At 39.8% G+C, this 21,363-nt stretch overlaps 1 protein-coding gene across 2 annotated transcripts in view; it reads right to left on the bottom strand.

Moving 5' to 3' along the window:
• Window positions 1-240: 240 nt before the first annotated feature.
• Window positions 241-21,363, bottom strand: part of LOC111182367 (metabotropic glutamate receptor 8-like) — a 189,278-nt gene continuing 168,155 nt past the window's right edge. The window contains exons 2-5 of one of the 2 annotated variants that reach the window (XM_089917444.1): window positions 4,403-4,538; window positions 3,780-3,934; window positions 2,563-2,700; window positions 241-752 (exon numbers count right to left, since the gene is read on the bottom strand). In XM_089917444.1, coding sequence (XP_089773570.1) covers window positions 646-752; window positions 2,563-2,700; window positions 3,780-3,934; window positions 4,403-4,538 — 536 coding nt within the window. In that variant the 3' untranslated portion in view covers window positions 241-645. Of the gene's footprint in view, window positions 2,447-2,562; window positions 2,701-3,779; window positions 3,935-4,402; window positions 4,539-21,363 lie in introns of both variants that reach the window. The other variant, XM_089917445.1, reaches the window with a different exon arrangement.

Genomic DNA, 21,363 nt, shown 5'->3' with positions numbered 1-21,363 from the left:
GATAGTTCTTCTGACTGCTACGTTTATCTGAAAACATGCTTAGGGTTTCCCTGGTGGTGCAGTGGTTGAGAGTCCACCTGCCGATGCAGGGGACACGGGTTCGTGCTCCGGGCCGGGAAGGTCCCACATACCGCGGAGCGGCTGGGCCCGTGAGCCATGGCCGCTGAGCCTGCGCGTCCAGAGCCTGTGCTCCGCAGCGGGAGAGGCCACAACAGTGAGAGGCCCGCGTACCGCAAAAAAAAAAAAAAACATGCTTAAATGTGCCCTCTCTTAAAGAAACTTCTGAAACCCTGCTTCTTTCTCAAGCTCTCCCACCGTATCTACTTTCTTTCTCTGTCAAACTTCTTTGAAAAGCATTCTTTCCTCTACTTCTTCTATGCGCACTCTATCTCCAGCCCTCTCAATCTGAGTCTCCACCTGCGCGCACCCCATCTTCTCTCCTGACTCCCAGTTCATCTCCTTCCCCAACCGCGATGCTCATTTCCTCTTCTGGCTCATCCCCTAGAGGCTCAAGTTGTCATCCATCATATCTGCACAATTTCCTTCGGCAACTGCCTCTCTGTCCTCGTCTTTAACTTCCAGGTCTCCACCTGCCACTCCCTACTCGGTATTTTTAGTGCAGCACACAATGTGGGGTGCCAGACCTTATGCTGCCACCTGCTGGGGAGTTCCATGAGGCGAGCTTAGAACCAAATTCAAGGTCGTCCCTCCACATCTGCCATCCGTGCTGTCCTTTCTGTTAAGTAATTCTCCTAGACATAGAGAGAGTTGTCACAGATTTAACATTCAGAACCTCCATCACTTACCACCATCTCCCCTGCATTAATCACTCGCTTTAAATACTACCTACTACGATCTCTGCCCTCTGTGTTCCACCCCTAACTAGCACGTCTCATTTAAGCTGTGACTGCCCATTACAGGAGCTACTGGATGGGCCCTGATTGACCTTTCTCCTTTCTTTCCCCTGATCTCCAACCCTCCCTACCCTTCTGCCAGAGGAACCTTTTTGAAACAGGTATCTGAGCAGTGCCTTAAATGAAAAGCCTCATGTAATTCTACCCTACAGTTAGGATAAAGCCCCAACTCCTCAGCTCTGGAGCTTCTAGGAAGAACTCCAAGGCCCTGCGTGAGCTGGCCTGTCTCTTTACCCTCTTCTTTCCTCACTTCCCCTCTCACTCCCTATCTCCACTGTCACTCACTCCGGCCTCCCTGACCTTTTTGTATCTGTACCTTGAACCAAAGAGGCTTGCCCTGGATCCTAGAATGGGCTGCCCTCATATCTTCACATGGCTGACGACACCGGCCACTCAGGTCTGGTCTCAAATGTCATCTCCTTGGCAAAGCATCCTGACCAAACGATCTACAGTAACTGCCACCATCCCTCCCGAGACCACCTGGTCACTCTTCTCACATTTACTCTGTTGTATTTCTCCGAGGCACCTGGAAGTCTCTGTTCCTTTATACGTTTACGTATTTAGTGTCTGTCTTTTCACACTCAGATGTAAGCCCTGTGAGCAGGAACTTTGTCTCACTTCACTTACCCCAGCTCCTGGAAGTCACATCCTCCACAGGGGGGCCCCTATTTTCACATCCCCATCCTTGCTCCATTTATATGGCTGCTCTAGCACTTATCAGATTACATCTCTTATTTGAACAGCTATTTCCAAAGGAAGTGAATCACGGGCAAGGAGGTCATATCAAAATGTCCGGGCCAGGGGGTAAGCAAGGGAGGGGTGTCTGGTTATAAGATGCTCATTCAGTGTAGAAGATTTTAGTGTAGAAGACTTATGCATCTTTGTTAAAATTACCCCTAACTTTTTATGTTCTTTTTAATCATGCCGTACATATTTCATTTTCTATGTGTTAGTTTCTAATATATATATATATAAATGGATTAAAAGGGTGTTTATATTGACCTTGTATCTTGAATTGATCTCACTAAATGTACTACTTAGTTCTAAGTCACTTTAAAAATTCCATAGATGTTTCTACGTACATAATCATGTTTCTGCAAATAAAAAGTTTCATTCTAACACTCAAAAAATGCACATTTAATATCACTATTATTTTTCAGCACAAGATATAGAAAGTAGAGCATCAAAAAAAAATCATAGCTGATAGAGCTGTGCAGGATATGGGGGACATGGACTGAAATAGTTGAAAAACACTATCTTAGAGCAATTTGCTATGATCTGCCATCCTCACTACATTTTGAGCTCCTGGCGAGCAAAATCATGTCTTGCTTATTTGTAAGTATCCCACCAAACCTAATAAAGTACTTTGCCTAAAGTAGGCACTCAATAAATGTTTTTTTAAATAGAATTAAAATATCCCAGTGTTGGACACATGCCACATGTTCAGTACATACTTGTCCGTTGACTGTAAGAACCAATGAGCACACCTAAGTCTGTTGAACGATCAATGTAAGCTCAGCCCCGCTGAGAAACTATAACAAGAGACGTGAGGAAGTAGAAGATACCGTCATCATTATCCACATAGAAAAACTTCATTTCTCAGATAATGATAAAACGAATACACCAAGGAAAACATTTAAGTGGCTACCTGTGCATTTCTTTACGTGACTGTTCCTTTTTCCATGTGATCCTAACTTGCATCCAAAATTCTCCTCCCAGAATTCCGCAAACCATACATTTCTTCGATTATTGGCAAGAGTACGGCTTCTAAAGTATCGATCGAACCCTATTTTACAGAAGAAAGGTATGATTTTAATATTCGTCCAAAATCAAAACCAAATACCATCAGAGCTTTTGAATAGATATTATGTTGTGATCATTGCATGAAAAAATATGTATAACAGATGGGGGAGGGCAGCCAATAACCCAGCATTAAGGCTTCCCTTGTGGCAAGAGTCAATGGGGATCAGTGGACAATATCTCCACTCCCACCATTCACCATTCAGGCACCTGACTCTAGGGATGTACACAGCAGGTAAGCCTGTTGGGTGGCATCCGCACCACCTCTGTCTCTCCTCTGTGTCTCCCAGCGGCAGCAAGCAGTGACCTCATGCTGAATATTCAAAACCAACTCAGACTTTTCTCATTCTCCTCTCTCTCCCCTAGCACGAGTCAGTGTTCCAGGCTTCCGTGCTTCTACTTGCCTCAAGGTTTATCTGTCCTGCATGTTCCATTTTCAGCTAATTCAATAAACTAATCACTACTAATGTAATCTTCTGAAGTCATGGGTAATGGGCTAGTGTCATTATGCTCAGGTAACCAACTCACTGAAGGGAGACCACCTGGAAATAGTGCCTTATTCCCAAGGATAATGGCAAAGGTAGGAATTTCAATCACTGTCGAGACCATTGGAAAAGATATTTGGGAGACAGGCTGCCTTTCAGAGATGCTCCACATCTTTGCTGTTGCATTTATTTACCCATAGAGCCAGGCCAGCATCATGTCTTCATTTGCTATAAAGCAAGCACTCTCCTTCCAACAATGCTATAACCATTGTATACACCCATGGAAATATGCAAACTTAGAGGGCAACTACTAACATCACGGAGATATCCAAGGCCAACAGCAGTGCCCCCTAAAAAAATATCTAGTGGGTACTCTTTTCTAATAAAATATATATATATATATATATATATACAATATGTTGAGTTAAATAGTTACTGTCTTGACCATTCTGCCATCAGCCCTAAAAATTCTATCGAGTCATTAATAATGGATTCATCTCATCGTATGCTGATACCCTGATTTTGCTTTTGAGTTTAGATTCAGTTGGAATGAAGCAAATTCTCTACAGTGCATCCTTACCATCAATTGATGCTCTTTTGGGCAAAATTGTCACAGCCCCTTCTGCAATCTCCTCCTGCTGATAAACAGGTGCTATTTTGGATCCCCAACTATCTGAGCCAATCCAGAGAAAATGCCCACTTTGGTTTAATTTTTTCGCTGCTTCCAATATCCTCCTGTTGGAATAAAAAGAAATAAAACATCCCACATTTACCAAGAAACTCTACACTTGTGAATGTTACAAGACCAGCTATATCAAGTCATAAACCCTCAGTAGGTCACCATTAAACAACCAGTCAATCATTCTAACCACCTGCGTCTTATCATCTCCTAAAGGGAATATGTTGGAGACTTTAACTCCAGCAGCTGATAATCAGCCTTATCCTTAACCTCATTCACATCATTCTGTTTATCATCGCTATTTGTCTCATTTCCTTCAGTCCCCAGGCTTTACTTGATAAACAGATTGGACTGAGAAACTAGAAGGCTGTTGTCTCTATGTAGCAGAAGGCAGTCTGTAATTGCATGAGAATGTTGCAATTCCTATGAAATCTCGCAAGATTTTACATTGAACATGAAATATGTCAGAAAAAGGATGCGGGCTGCAAATCTGATCCTACATGAGGAAGAAAAGCAATCAGTACCTGATGTCATCTTCATTAGCAAACATAATCACTGCCCGAGCATTAGGTGTTTCCAGCAGACGCTTGATTATTTTTTCAAATTCTCCAGGTCTTGGTTCACGTGGGATTTTCTGTGATTGAGCAATGCAAACACCACCTATTTTAAAAAAAAAAAGAAACAGAGAAAGTGATTAGGAAAAGACATTTACTTAACACACTTAATGAGGTTAGCCACTTTATAAAAACACGTGACTCAGTAAAGGATATTGTTTCTCAAAATATCTGTCATTCTCACCTATTAAAAGCAATCACTTTTTTGCATTATATGTATCAAATAAATGACATCAATAACTTAATCATACATCAGAGTTTTTTTCCAAGTTTAAACATTATTTTTGTGGATGTCTTTAAAAAAACCAAAGTGTACAAAATGTGGGACAAGAGAGAAAGAGTGGAAAGAAGGCTCTTTTAATTCATTTAACCTAAGTCCAAGGATAAGAGTCTGGATTAATAAAAGGTATGAGTATGTCTTATAGGTGAGACCACCTGTGAGGAAGGAAGGTCCTTTCGCTAATTTTATTTATTAGTAGACTTCCTTTAAGGTTAATTTCCTTTTTTGAGCTCACAGTATTGCAGCAAGATTCTTATGCAGCACCATAGTATGTTACGAGACAAGTGGTCTTCAAGACTGAGACACTAGCCAAGTTTCAAAGACACAAACCCTCAGTTGACATATACCTCCACCATGAAAATCAAAATGGCAGAAATCCCATCCCACTCACACGGAAAAAGAAAAGAACTCTTCTTTTGGCCTCTCCTTTTAAAGCAACGAGAAGCCAAAAAGAAAAGTTTAGAAAAGACCTCTGCCCCCTGCCGATGGGCTGGGCTAGGAGGAGAAGAAGGAGGTTTCCTTCGTTGCAGTGGTACAGTTATAGCATATTCTAACACTAGGAGAAAAAGCAATATTAGCAAGATGTTTCAATTGCATTATGGTTTAGGCAGGCTTTTTGAGTCGCTTGACAAGAAAATCATCATTTATTTATAGCATTGCTTCAGTAGGCAAAGGCATGTTTTCTTCTAAACAGTTGACAATGCATTCAGTCACCCAAACATTACTGGATGCCATTATATGCTATGCATTGGGCTGGACACTGGGAATGCGTAGTCTAATCCAGCGGTTACCAGCTAGTCTGGGAGAGGGGCATTCCAATAAATTATCATGGAACATGTAATAAATTTTAGAATGGAGAGAGTATACCACACTTTGGGAGCACAGAGGAAGGAGTAACTCAAGTGCTTGAGAGAGCTGGATTTTAAATGGCAAATATACATAAACATAGGGACAAAAATGGGACATTTCTGGTAGAAGCCAAGGTATGAAAGAACCTTGCTTGATCGTGACCTATGGTTGAGACTGGCTAGGGCTGAGGTTGGAAAGAATGGACAGGTCCAGCTTGACAATGACTTTGTTATACACGCCAAATAATTTGGAGTTTATCTTGAAAAGGATGGGAACCCACTGAAAGTTCATGAGCAGGAGAATTACATGATGAGCTGTATGCTTTAGGAAGAAACCTCAAGTAGGCAAACAAAGAAGAACCACGTGGTAGCCAGACAATGGGTGTCCAGCGTGTTGTGATCAGATTTAACATACTGTTAATTATGTTAAATTAACATACTGTTAATCATACTGTATGATTAACAGTGCTAGAGTACTGAAGGTTATTTTTTGTATAAGTTAGAGCACTGCCAAAGTTATCCCTGCAATAGAAATACCCTCACTAACCCTACACTATGCTCTTCAGGGGTGGGAATTGCCCATAATCCACAGACAGAGCCTGTAGTTAGTTAGTCTACTGATATGCCATGAATAGTTGTGATGACTGATTCATTTCTTCAGTAAATATTTATGACGTGCCCACTATCTGTCAGATACCATGTGGGGCATATGGATTTACAATGGTGAATAAAATAGACACGGCCCTTGCCTTCACAGAGTATAGAGATGTTATGGGCAAAACAGGCTTAATGCAAAACAAACCCGCAAAATAAGTATATAAGTTATGGCAAGTCCTATGGGGAAGAGCAAGGCCATTTAATTTAGATTGAGGAACGTTTGGGAAAAGTGTCCCTAAAGTTGGTATCACTTGGTTAAGGTCAGAAAGAAGAGAGAATGCGAGAGCATCACATGGGAAAGTGCAGGAAAGAGCCAGTGGAGTTCATGAGTGAAGGGGAGAGAAGTGTGAGACAAAAATGAGAGGTAATTTGGGGGCCAAATCATGCATGGCATGCAGAGCATGCAGAAGATTATGTGTAATTAAAGTGCCTGACATTTAGTAGCCCATAGGAATACGTCTTGTCTATGACCGCCGCATTTCATGGGAGAAAAATGAATGAGGACCATTGAATTATGTAAGAGGGCAACCTGGAGTGAAAAGAATAGGAGGCCATGAGCCCAGTTAGGAGGTTATCAGAACAGGCAATGGGAAATGATGACTAGGGTAATGCTGCTGGTACTGAGGAGGGGCAGGTGGACCTGTAAGAATTTGAGTTAGAATCAGTAGGGCTTTGTAATATTTTTCCCACCTTTATTGACACATGAATGACAAATAAAAATTGTATATATTTAGGTTGTACTGATTGGATCTAAGTAGTGAGGTAGTGAGAAACCATTAAGCATGACTCTAAGGTTTTGGCCTTGGTGATCAGTTTGTGTGATGACACTATTAAACAAGTAGGAAACACAGGAGGGTGAACAGGTTTGGAGAGGAGGAAAGAATGATTTTGATTTAGGATGAGTTGTTTTCAAAGTACCCATGGAACATCAAACTGAGAAAAAGTGAGTCTGGAGCTAAGGAGAGAAAAGGGAGTTGTAATCACAATGTTGCCTGATTCAGATACAGTAAGAAGTTGAAGTGTTGGGAACGAAGAGATCACTCAAAGAGAATATTGAAATCAACAACAGGAAAAGGTGAGTGACAGAGCTCTCAGAAAACCCACCAGCTTGGGGAAGGGAGCTAGCTAGTGAAAGAGACTGGACAAAAGTGATTACACATTTTGAGGAGAAAACTTTGGGGACAAAGTCTTAAGTTGAAGACTATGCATAATGTGTTTAAAAATCAAACAAACAAGAAACTGTGGTGAGTGGAAGCATTAGGTAACCACAGAAATGCAAGACCCAAACTGTAACACTCTCTGGGGAACAATAGCTGTTTCAAAATATGACTGCTCTTTTAAGAAAAGTCCTCTGATTACTTAAGGATCCTATTAAAGACACGTCATATCCAAAATATCATTCTGAGATTAATCCTGACTCCATAGCCAGAAGAAATGAAGGCCAGAAAAATTTTATTATGACTATTTCAGATGAGGCAAACAGGCAATGCAATCCAGACAAATGGTTTAGCCTGAATTCATTGATGTATTCATTTACTACAGATCTAGTGAACATTTTTGTTTGTAAAAAGCTGAGTTGGGTTGGAATTTTCCATAGTCTATTCATATGTTTTTATTCCTTTACCTCACCTTTTATTTGTCAGCCTGGTCAATCGGTATTTTCCTGGAAAGACGGACTGCACAATTAATTTATTTCAGCTGAGCAAATCCTTATGAAGATCCTGCACCACACGGCATTGTGCTGTTTGGTGCCTTATGGATATTTTATTAAATTGTGGAGTGTGTTACTCTCAAGTAATTGGAGTTAGAAGATTCGGATTTTTTTCTTAGCCTTGAAACTCATTCACAATTTCTATCTTCACATCAGTCAAGAAGCTACGTTCATAAGCCCTCATAAAAGCACATATCGTCTACTACATTTCCGGAGCTACAGACATTCTGTCTCCCATTCTGTCCACAAAAGTCCTATAATTGAATGACAAGATATACACATAAGAAAAGCCAGATAAGAATGTAAAATGATGGACTGCTAAAAAATAATAGCAGAAGATCAAACCAACTGCAATAATAAATGACAAGTCCCCCCGCCCCCCACCAAATAGTCCAATGACTTCATAAGAAGAGGTCGTTATATACTGTTAGAGTTGAGGTAAAGTACCAATGAAATTTAGTCAAACATTCAGGCTTTGTCAAAGACGTGCTTTCCTACAATACTCATTATATGTTGTTTCAATTTTTAAAGAGACTCTCTGACTTGATTTAGACTCCTGGGGTGGGAGAAGGAAGAGGAGCTGCTCTCCATCAAAGCACATGTCTATTGCATCTATTTCTTCATACCTCACTCTGGAAGAGTACTGATTGTGTGCAATTCAAGGAACACTAACTTTCTTATTCTACAGCTGTCCCCAGTTCTGCAAGAAATAATTTTGAAAGCTTAGCACTTAGTAATATTGTACGGAGGAATTTATAATTGGTTGTTTTCTAGAATCTTCTGTCTGACTCCCTCATTTGTGTCAATGTTTTTCTTTTGATTATTTAGCGATAATTAAAAGATCATTTGTTGAACGGAACATTTTATGTTCACTCTACAACACACGTGATCACTCCTTCCCAGTCTCATTCACTCTTACCTCCCTAGTCGTAGCGAAAGCACTCTAAGATTGGCATTATCACCACATTTCTGATGAGGAAACTGAGAAACGAGGGGTGTCAACAGCTGGCAAGAGATTGGAATCCAGGTTCAAAGTCAGATCTTACTCCAAGACTAGCCTTTTTCCATCATCTTTTCCATCACTTGCCCAATTGGCCAGTGTCTCAAGTTGGTTCGCAATTTCTGTCAAGTTCTAAGTAAATCAAATCGAGTCTCTGGTTATATAGCTTGTTAGATCTGCATGACAGAATGGTTTTGATACATAAACAAAGTTACCATTTTATCAATGGTTAAGGTTATTGGTAAAAAAGTGATTGGTCAAAATTGTTGGTTAACCATAAGAGATTGTTTATAATTGACCCTAATAAGAATGTGATATAGTCAACTATTATTATTTCTTATGAATGCACTTGCAAATAATAGCAATGAGCAAAACCAAATAACCAGTTTTTTTGTTTCTCTCGTAAAGACAATAGAAACATGTTAACTCTTCAAAGTGCCGGGATCCCAATTCCAATTCTTAGGGAGTGAGGAATTTCCCCACCATCACCAGGCAATCCTCTGACAAAAACTGGGTGCCCTACGATTCAACCCATTTCTGATACTATCTACCTGGATATTGTCAGATTCCACAGGTTAAGGGTTCAAGTCCTACAAGACTGTCCGCCCAGCCCCCGCCCCACTTCAGATGTCAGTCACAAGCTCTGCTTGTTACCTGTGCTTCTGACCAACTGGTTACAGATCAGAGGTTCCCAAAATCTCCTCCTTGGGTTCAATTAATTTGCTAGAGAGGCTAACAGAACTCAGAGAAACATTGTACTTACTAGATCACTGGTTTATTATAAAAGAATATAACTCAGGAACAGCCAAATAAGAGATGTACAGGGCAAGGCATGGGGAAGGGGCACAGAGCTTCCATGCTCTCTCTGAATCTCCAAGTGTTCACCAACGCTGAAGCTCTCCAAACCCCATCCTTTCCAGTTTTGATGGAGGCTTCATTACATAGGCATGATTGAAATGGCCATTGGTGGTTGAACTCAATTTCCAGCCCCTCTCCCCTCCCTGCAGGTTGGGGGGTGAGACTGAAAGTTCTAACCCTCTAATCCTGTGGTTGGTCTTCCTGACAACCAGCCCCAACCTTAGGTTACCTACAGGCTTTCCCAAAGTCATCCATTAACATAACAAAAGACACCTTTTTCACTCTCATCACTTAGGAAATTCCAAGGATTTTAGGAGCTCTGTGCCAAAAACTGGATAAAGACCAAATACTATTTCTTATTATACGTCAAAATATCACGACTCTATGCCCTACTCTTTTCTTTTTTTTTTTTAAACATCTTTATTGCAGCATAATTGCTTTACAACAAATGCTGGAGAGGGTGTGGAGAAAAGGGAACCCTCTCGCACTGTTGGTGGGAATGTAAATTGATACAGCCACTATGGAGAACAGTATGGAGGTTCCTTAAGAGACTAAAAATAGAACTACCAGACGGCCCAGCAATCCCACGACTGGGCACAGACCCTGAGAAAACCATAATTCAAGAAGAGTCATGTACCACGATGTTCATTGCAGCTCTATTTACAATAGCCAGGACATGGAAGCAACCTAATTACTCTTGACGTCATTTCTTTCCACCTTTCTGGAGACATAAGTAAAATGACAATTTGGCCCTAATGTAATTGGTCCTTTAGTGATAGTTCAGTAAAATTTGTTCTAAGGTTTGAACAAGTGTAATCACGCCTTTTGTAACAGTACTTTCACCTCCTTATGTGGTGTACAACTGGGACTTAGCAGCCAAGTATACAGTGTGATTAAAGTTTGTTTCTTTGTCAGCTTCAAGTGCACTTTGTGAAAGAGATTTACCTCACACATCGCAGTGAAGTAAAAGTGTTATCTTGAACAACATGCATTAAAAGAGCAAAACTGCACTTAAATCTGTGCTCATCCCCCACCCCCCCACCACCAAACCTGTTATGCTTTTTCCTCTATCAAATGCCAAGTCACCCTTAAAGAGACTGAAAAGCAATGAAATGAGGGAATGAAAGTCCTGGTACAGAAGGGGCATGAGTGCCTTGCTACTCACCTCTTTGTCCCCTAAGAGTGGCAATAGGGACAATCCAGTAGGGAGAGGACTGGCTCAGAGAGCCCCTTTCCTGCCAGTCTCCATGTGACTCAGAGATGCTCGTGCTTGGAAGGCAGATTGGGCTGGAACAGGTTCACAGGGTCAGTTTCCTACATGCTAGGCTTTCTAACATGCCCTCATTTCATCACAGATCCACTCAGAGCCACAGAGCGGTATGGCGGTTATGAACGCTGTCTCTGGGGCTACACTTCCTAGCTCCAAATCCTGGCCCTTCTCTGACTAGCTGTGATGCTGGGTAAGTTGTGTGACTTCTCTGTGCCTCTGTCCCTCAATCTAAAGATTGAGAGGATGCTAGTATCTTCCAAATGGGTTATTGTGAAAAGATTAATCACTCAACAGATTAATTTGTTTCCTCAGAAAACACGTTCATTGTAAATTGTTTAAAATAAAAATTGACAAACCCCAAACAGAAACAGTCACTCACTTTCACCAAGCAATACTTACCTATAACATTAATTCTAGACTCCTCAAATTTCATTCCCCAAATGTACACAGAATAACAACTCTTACTAGCAAGTCCAGTCAACGGGGATGCTAAGTACAAAAGGTTCTACGTTAGAAGGGAAACTTGTGCCCATCACCACAAGAACTAGACGTCTAATGTGTTGCCTCTTCCCCCTCTTGAAAACTGGAAATGTCTAAGGAGACATGGGTACAGTAGATGGGAAAAATTCAGGAAAAGAAAGGATGAGGAAGAGGAAGAGGAAGAAGAAGAAGAAGGGGGTTGGGGAGAGGGTGAGAAGGGAAATGACATGACTTGGGGGAAGAAACAGAAGAGGGAAAAGAACAAGAGTAGAGAGAGGAGAGACTAGAGGGCAGACCATCCACACCAGAAGTATCTTTGGAGCTGGGCAAAAAATCCATTCTCTTCAGGGTCAAAACAGCAAATGTGGAGTTAGGAACATTTGGAGAAGGAGAACTTGATGAGGTTTAAATAAATTTTATTACTGTGTTGTGTGCATTTGTATTTACATGAATTATTTTCTGAGTACTATTTTTGGAGTGTTTTGGGATTTTTATTTTGTTTTGTCTGTTTTTTTGTTTTGTTTTGTTTTGTTTGCTATTTCAAAGAGGATTCCCAGATACTGGGGCCAAAAGTATGACAGGAAGGTTTTGAAAGATAAAACTAACTCCCTGTAAATGCTCAAATGCTCAATATGAATAAACTCTCTAAGAAAAGAGAAATTTCATATTTTCTAGCCCATTGCTTGGAAAAACCATCATGCCAATGACGACTAGAATCAAAGTGAGCACTGGTTAAATTTCTTACCCTTCTGGATTAGGAAAAACACAGTACTGGATTTAGGATTAAGCTCATTACAGTTACAGATGAGAAATTAGTAATTCAGTTACAGATGAGGAATTCATTACAGAATCATGCCAATTAAATTAGTGAGGGGGAGAGTAGACAATCATGGCATCTGCCCTTCTTCAATCATTCAACAAATATTTACTGAGCACTATTACAGGTCAGATACTTTTTAGACACAGAGTATACAAGAGTGAATAATATAGAGAAGGTCTCTGACTTCACAGAGCTCACATCTCAGTAAATCCCTAGGGTCTTGTGAAGCCTGATACCAGTGGGCATTCATTGGATGTGTGATAAATAAGTGAATAAACAAGAAATTCTTATTTCATGATGTAGTAGAATGATCTAATGAAGAGATACTAAGCATATCCATGTATTAAAAATACCATCATTCAGGTAAGGCTAAGCATCTCTGCATCTACGTTATATATGTATGTAACATAAAGTCATTTCCAAATACCTTCTGCAAATAGGACACTCTCAATAGTATCTCAGCAGCAGCTATCAGAGCCTGCAAACTACGAACATTCTTCTACACAAGTAATATCTTCGTCTACTTACCAGCATTACCTGAATTCTGCTATATATTGGCTTTCAGTGCAGCATTTTAACAGATACTCAAAGGGGGCTGACATTCTTGATTTAAAGAAGAAGGAACTAATAGCTGAAAGATCATTATTGTTTTAGCTATATAACTCTTCAGAGCAAGGCTTGCACCACAACCAATGCACAACAGTGACTAAGCTAAGAAGTGGCCTTCAGAGAACAAAAATAAAGCACCAAAAGCATTTAAAAACTCCATCTTTCAAGCAAATGCAAGTACTTGTAGTATTTCCATAGGCAGTTCACAATAATTTTCCATGGCAAGATTTGATCTATGTGCTTGAGGCATATAAAAGTTAAAAATATAATTATATATTTAACTCTTGGGATTCAAACAGAACTAAAAAGAGAGGAGAGTAAAATGACATGTTTTTGATAGCAAGCCATTGTACAGTTAGTTAAAGAACTCTTTTTTAAAAAATTTTTAACAGTTTTACTGAAGTGTAATTGATATATCAAAAAAAACTACATATGTTTAATGCATACAATTTGATGAGTCTGGACATATGCATACACCTATGATACTATCATCACAATCAAGGTAACAAACATATCCATCATTTCCAAGTTTCCTTGTGTCTCATGTCCCCTTTGTGTGTGTGTGTGTGTGTGTGTGTGTGTGGTAAGAACACTTAACATGAGATCTATCCTCTTAACAGAATTTTAAGTGAATACCGTGCTGTTAACTATAGGCACTACTTTGTACAGCAGCTCTCTAGACCTTATTCCTCTTGCATAACTGGAACTTTACCCCCATTGAATAACAACTTCCCATTTCCCCATCCTCCCAGCCCCTGGTAACCACCATTCTCTCTGCTTCTATGGTTTGACTGCTTCAGACTCCTCACATAAGTAGAACCACACAGCATCTGTTCTTCTGAGGCTGGCATATTTTACTTAGTATAACATCCTCCAGGTCTGTCCATGTTGTCTCAAATAGTAGGATTTCCTTCTTTGTTAAGGCTGAATAATATTCCATTTTATGTGTATTCCACATTTTCTTTATCCATTCATCTGTCAATAGACATTTGGGTTGCTTCCATATCTTGCCTATTGTGAATAATGCTTCAAAGAACACAGGAATGCCAATAACTCTTCCAGATCCTGTTTCAATTCTTTTGGTTAAGTACCCAGTCATGAGATTGCTGGATTATACGGTAGTCCCCTTTTTAATTTTTTTGAGGAAGCTCTACTATTTGCCATAGTGGTTGTACCACTTTACATTCCCACTAACAGTGTACAAGGGCTCCATTTTCTCCACATCCTTGACAACAGTTGTTATATTTTGTTGTTTGTTTGATAATTGTCATCTTAACGTGTGCAAAGTGATATCTCATTGTAGTTTTGATTTGCATTTCCCTGATGATTAGTGATATTGAGTAACTTTTCATATACATAGTGGTCACTTGTATGTTTTCTTGGGAGAAATACCTAAGTCCTTTGACCATTTTTATTTATTTATTTTTAAATTTTATTAAAGTATAGTTTATTTACAATATAGTGTTTTTGACCATTTTTAAATTGAGTCACCTGAGCTTTTGCTATTGCACGGTAGGAGTTTAAGGACTCTTGTTAAAATAAATTTTAGACTAGATTTTACTCAAAATAGAAGGCAGGTAGTAACTTGAGATGCAAGACTCCCCATACACAAAAGAAATTAACTCTATTACTTTTTCCTTAACTAAAAACCCATTTAGAACAAATAGAAAATAATAATAATAATAATAATAGTGTATTGAATACTAGTTCACCATGCTTTAATATCTCATTTCACCCTCATAATATCTCAGTGCTACTGAATATGTAGGGTAAACATCATAAACTTGAGGAAACTGTCCCCGAGGTCACATAGCTAGGAAGGAGTCAAGTGCAGACCTTGTGACCCTTATCCTAGTAGCCAAGTATATTCATTGTACTTTGCTACTATCTCTCATAATTGTCCCCTTGATCATTAAAACTCCTCAATATAAATAATTAAACAGCATCAACAGGTAAGGTGGTATGACCAAAATGCGAACTCCGAAGTTTTATACCATCAAGACCGAATAACTTAGGAAAATGGATTTTGTTCTGGTTCAGGTTGGACAAAAGTCTCATTCATTAACATCCTCTCAAAAGAGTGTCCTGCAGGCTTCTTCTCTACATGAACCCAGGCATGCCCACCAACACTCGCAGAGCATTCACTGTGTGCTTACTATATGCTGAGTGCTCTGTTGAAATCTGGAGATACAAAAATGAGTAAAGAAGCCACAGTCCCTGGTCTTGAGGCACTCACAATAAATAACACAATACGTAAACAGTATTACAATTTCATGTGAGAAATGCTACAATGCAGGGTAGCCTAGGGGTATGGGACCAAGAAAACAGAATCTAGTTAACTATGAATAAGATTCACCAGCTCCTGCCAGTGACCGTAGGAATACATGGTCAAAGAAGCGTAAAAAGTAGCTGTATGGTACGTTCAGACACACCAGGATCAACAAAGTCAGAAAACATTGCAGAAGTAAGCTTATGATTGATTTAGCTAGCCAGAAACCAGCAAAGTCTATTTCTAATGGAAACTACCAGTCATCAGATATATCCAGTATTTTCAGTGAAAATGTGATTGTCATTAATAATTTAAATACGATGTAATAAATACCTTGCGTTTATGTACAAGGGGGATTTAATTTTACTTTTCCACAATAAGAAACAGACCACACATCTTGAAGTGGAAGGAATACAGAGAAAAAAATTTAAATAACCATTAAAATGGCCATTTGAAAGGGTGAGAACAAAGCATCAGTTCTAAGAACCAAGGATTTTAGTTGGGTTCAGTGCATTTTAATCACAACTAATCAAACAGTTTATACACGGCTTTGTTTATTTCAATGTTAAAACACGTCAGAACTTGCAAGAATAGTTTTTTAAAATTTTATTCCTATTATTGCAAACTGTGAATGCACAAGCCAAGGCAAAATCTGAATCATTTAGAGATTCACTATCAAACATTCTTTCACTGAAACCAAGAAACGTCTATACCCGCGGTGTTATAGGAACAGAGCAGGTATGTTATAACATTTTGCATTAAACTATATCATTTATCTAAGGGGGTTCTTAGAAAAGAACATTAAGCTTTCAATAATCCTAACATCATTCAAGCACAAAAATGAAAACTGCAGATCAGAACTGCAAATGACAAAAGGATAACCATTTGTTACCTCATAAATTTCTACGGTATAATTTCTACAATTTCCATTCATGCCGTGACTCCCAGATAAAACTCATTCTCTTTACAAATGCATTATATCTTAACAATATACTAGAGCAAGTGAATATCTATAAAATAAAAAGCAGTTCGGCTTGTGGGAAAAAATTCCTGAAATATGAATAGTATGACAGATGTACTGGCTCTACCATTCTAACAAGTTCACTCAAGCCATGATATAATTTTCTCATTCCTACATCGGATCATGCCCATGTCCCCTCTGTAGGACCCTCTCTGGCTATCAGTTTCGTCATTTGTAAAAAGAAGGGTGTTTGATGGGACGACCTCAAGATTCCTTTGAATTTCAGCATTTTGTGTTTCTATGAATATACTACATATACTACCTCTCATGAGTACTGTGAATTATGTAAGTAAGTTCTAATATGGAAATAGAAATAACATCATGTAAAATACAATAAATCACTTGTTTAAAAGCCTACAGGAGAAGAACTAGAAGAGACATAAGAAAACTTATTCAATTCAAAATTATAAAGCCTGGGTAGCTTAAAAACTAATTTTTATGAGGGTATTAGGGTCTCAGTCAGGTGCTTTGGGTCTGGAGACCAGTTTGTCGAAGCACTCTCATTCCTTCTCAGTTGACTGAAAAGGAAATGAGACAGGGGGTTCAGCATAGTCATGATGGAGACATCCATGCAGATTTGTCCATTAATAGCTTTCATTTCACTATTCCATAAGCCTCCCTTCTCCTCTCATCTTTTAATTGCCCTCTCATTTCTTTATCCCACTCCACTTTCCTGTTCTTCTTTTTCTTTGCTCCTCTCTTACTCCCCCCCTCCCCCTTCAAAAACCAGAATATGGTGACAGGTCACCTGATGCAGCACCCTTCCAAGTCTACCTGTCCCGCTGTTCCCTAAGATTCACTAACAGGACAGAGCAGCAAAAAGAACTGCTGTGTGGCCTGGAGTCTGGTTAAGCATGGAAACGAGAACACATTCATTTATCTCCACTTCCTTCAAATATCCAACTGAGTATCAAATGGAGAAAACAGGAAAGAAATGTCATCAATGTCTCGCAAGCTGAAAAGCAGATTATTATCTAGTCATAACTGACTTGCCAGGCAGAGAAAAAACTGAAAGGAAGGCCCTCAGGGCATGGGGATGCAGATAACACAAGAGAAACAAAGCAGCCACCCCACCCAACACCAGGAAGGCTCCAGGAGGGGAGGCGCCAGAGACTCCACAGGTGGGGGTGAAAACAGAATTGGGTGAAAATCTGCCTGTCTTCCTCCAACTACAGACCCTCTGCACAGAAGATCAGAGGGTCACTGTAGAGGATGAACTCAAGGACACCAGACCCAGCAAGGACTGAGCAGGTTTCTATAAAGTGAAAGCCTGTATGCTGAATGAGGATCCCCTGGTCCTAGTCCCCCTTCCCTGCTTAGCACCCAGACTCCAGCTGCCTAACTTTCATCTCCCAGGCAGGAAACTGGAAGAGTCTTCTCGGGAGAAACTGGCCAAAGGGTGACACCATACTGATACTCATTGATGGATGTCTCCCAATTAGATAATCATGTCTACTTGCTCATTTTAAAGTAAAGCCACAGTCAGGGAACCTGACCCACAAGTCGCAAGCTTCCAAAACAGCACCGGGACCACATTCTTAATGTCACACTAAACAGAGGAGAAGAACTCAGCAGACACAGAAACAAGACAGAAGCAGAAGATGACTTCAAGAATATTAATAACCTCAGAAAGAAGACATTCTGTCCACACAACAAGAACAGGAGGCTATAAACACAGGAGCATTCAGAGAACAAGAAAGAGCTCCTGGATATTAAAAAAGATAAATGAGATGGAAATATCTCAATAGATAAGACATAAGAGAAAGTCAAGGGAATATTTCAGAAAGTAAAACAAATGAAAAATCGTCATGAAATTAGGGAATGTATCCAGGAGGTTCAACATGCAAACTCTGAAGTCTCAAAAAGAAATAGAGAGGCCATTACCAAAGAAATAAAAGAATATTTCTGAGAACTGAAGAACACGAGTTTTTGACTTGAAAACACCTGTCAAATTTCTAGCAAAAAGAAAAGAGAAGGATGAGGAAGGGAAAGACCCACACGAAGGAACATTCACACAAGATTTTAAAATCACTTGAGAGTGAAAACAGATTATAGAAAAAGGGTTAGGGCTCAGAATGGCTTCTGGATCCTGAACGGCAGAACTGCTGGTCAGAAGAAAACAGAGCAACACGTTCAAAATGATGAGAAAAGATGAGTTTTATTCCAGACAAACATAACCACCAAACTATAAATCAAATGTATGAGTAAAATAAAGTCTATTTTGGAGATGCAGAAATCTCAAAAAACGATTTGCCTTCCATGCACCCTTTTTAGGAAGCCTCTGAAGGATGTACACCATCCAAACCCGGAAGGAAACAAGAAAGGAGAAGACTCCGAATCCAGGTAACAGGTAATCCAACACAGGGAAGGTAAAGGGATTTCTCCAAGTGATGATAAAGTGAGGTCAGAGTTAACAGAATGGAACTCGTCTAGAGATCACCCAGTCCAGGCTAGAGCAGGAAGATGGAAGACTCCAGAATATCTCCAAGAAAAAAAAAAAAAGAACCAGAATTGATGGATTATTTGATGTGTTTGGATGTACTGAAAGAATATGTATAGTTCTGCAAGAGTTTGAAGATGAATTCATAATAGATACATAGAAAAATGAAGCTTATGACAAAGCAAGGAATTAATTCCAGGAAAAACAAAATGTGTATAGAAGAGAAATGTTATTTTAGTACCCTATCTAGATCGATTGTAATGTCATGTGTAGAGTCATGATAATATAAACACTGAATATTAACTGGACCAAAATTGCGATACAATCCTGCTGGAAGGATTGGAGAAGTGTGTGTCTATGTGCACATGCATGTGCAATTTGTGTATGGTGTGTATTTGTGTATGAGTTGTCATCATCTTCCAGAGTAGGAAGACCATAAAGATGAAAGTTAAAAAATCAAGATAGCAGGGCTTCCCTGGTGGCGCAGTGGTTGAGAGTCCGCCTGCCGATGCAGGGGACACGGGTTCGTGCCCCGGTCTGGGAAGATCCCACATGCCACGGAGCGGCTGGGCCCGTGAGCCATGGCCTCTGGGCCTGCGCGTCCGGAGCCTGTGCTCCACAACGGGAGAGGCCACAACAGTGAGAGGCCCACGTACCACAAAAAAAAAAAAAAAAAAAAAAAAATCAAGATAGCAGCATAAACATGTTGAGTGGAAAAATGGAGACAAAAACCAGGAAAAAAAAAAACAACTAAAGAAATTGAAAACAAATTTTCTAGATTCAAAAGTGGGAGGACTGAGGTGTGTGACTGTGTGATTGCTGTTTTTGTTAAGCCTGGTTAAACTATATAGGAAATCACTCAGTTAAAGTGCGTGCTTGGGGCACTGCCTTTTATAGTCATAAAGTGGGAAGAAAAAAAAAGAGCTGAAAGATGGCTTTCTATCTGTTAAGAGAAGCCTCTCCTGTAACTGGGTTTCTCTTAAAAATGTTTCTGCATGTTTACACCTAGACCTGTATTACCTTATCTAATTGGGGGTTTTGTTTGTTTGCTTTTTGGTGGCATCGCAGACACTTGTTTAATCTTCTTGGGACCAAAACCCGGACAACAATGCATAATGACAAAAATAATAATTAATACAAACAACATGACAACCCACGTTGCCAGAGTTTAAAGCACCAGATTTCATCTCATTTAAAGCTAACCTGTCCATAGGTGTTTCCTACCCAAACTCCAAAGATATGTCAGTAACTGTTTTCAATGACATAAAAGACCTATCATTTAAACAAAACCACAACTGACACTTTATCTGGACACTATTTGCAATTTAAAATAATGTTTGTTGTTATGTTAAAGAAAATGAGTTCTCTCACATAAGGATATAATTGTCACCCAGGTCATCTTATTTGAGTATTTCAAGGACCACAAGGGAATGAAGCTCTATGGGCAAAGTGGCTGCGGAGTAGAGGGGAGCACATGGGCACCCAGAGGTGGGTATGTGCAGCCAAGGGCATTGGTGTAGGTGACCCTAGTGTTCTCTCTATCAGGCACATGAACTTATGGGAGCTTTGGTAGGTGCTCAATCATACTTCACAAGAGAAGGAGGTGGAAATGAGAAATATACCAGAGGCTGTCATCATCCAAACCCTTCCAGTCAGGCTTTGAAGCCTTGTCAAAGGTGGTTTCAGGAAGATATGAGGAGATATGAAGGAACTCCTTGGCCAAATTTTAGCTAATCCATCCGGAATTGAAACTTGATGAGTCCTAAGTGGGGGATAAATCACAGATTTCAATAATCTGTGATCTGAATACATCTACGCTTTTAATATATGTTGTACACTGAGGCACTGGAAATTAATCTGTATGTCATAGTTCTCCAGAAAAGATTCGCAGTGATTTCTTTTCCAACAACGAATGGGCGGCCTCCCTTTAGACTATGTGAAAGACGAGGCCCCTACTCAACAGTCACAGGAGACAAAGGTGAAGCAAACAGCAACAATGGGGACAAAGTCTCCTGCCAGCACTGCACCAGGCATGGGGGATGAGAGACCACACCCTGGTTTTCACAGAATTTGGGATCCAAGGGGTGAAAGAAAGAAAAGGGATTGGATCCATAAGTCATTCCTTCATTTTAATACCAAATAATAAATATTCATTTTAAATCTCACGGATTTTGTAACACCAACTGGGCATAAAATTGTGAACAATCATGCAACCTAACAATGTAACTCGCAAAGTGTTAAGTTCTTTTCCTGCGATCACCACTGTGCAACAGGAACTATACTGTCTAATCCCTCCGGGTGTCACAGGTGTCCCAGATGTGGTGATTTATGTGAAATCAGGTGATGACATTGTTTTCTGGTAACAGGTTTTTCTCGCCCTCCACCAACTCATATCTATAACCCTCACAAGGGTGATATTACCTTTCTTTCCCTCTTTGTTTTTTGTCCTATTGAAATGACATCTATGTGATTTATCTTTTTTTATTTTAGAAAAAAATATTCACTAATCTTCTTAGATGTCGATGGTGTCAATAGGAACCAGGTTCTTATCAGTCTCTAATTGGACATAGCTTTATGCAAAGGAAATTAATGGGCATGGGAGCCTCTC

Source organism: Delphinapterus leucas, chromosome 9, assembly GCF_059928025.1.
Source record: "Delphinapterus leucas isolate spDelLeu-1000000601 "Yukka" chromosome 9, BTC_Dleu_Yukka2, whole genome shotgun sequence".
NCBI lineage: Eukaryota > Metazoa > Chordata > Mammalia > Artiodactyla > Monodontidae > Delphinapterus > Delphinapterus leucas.
Note: the sequence above shows the minus strand (reverse complement) of the source record. Positions and strands in the feature narration are given on the sequence as shown.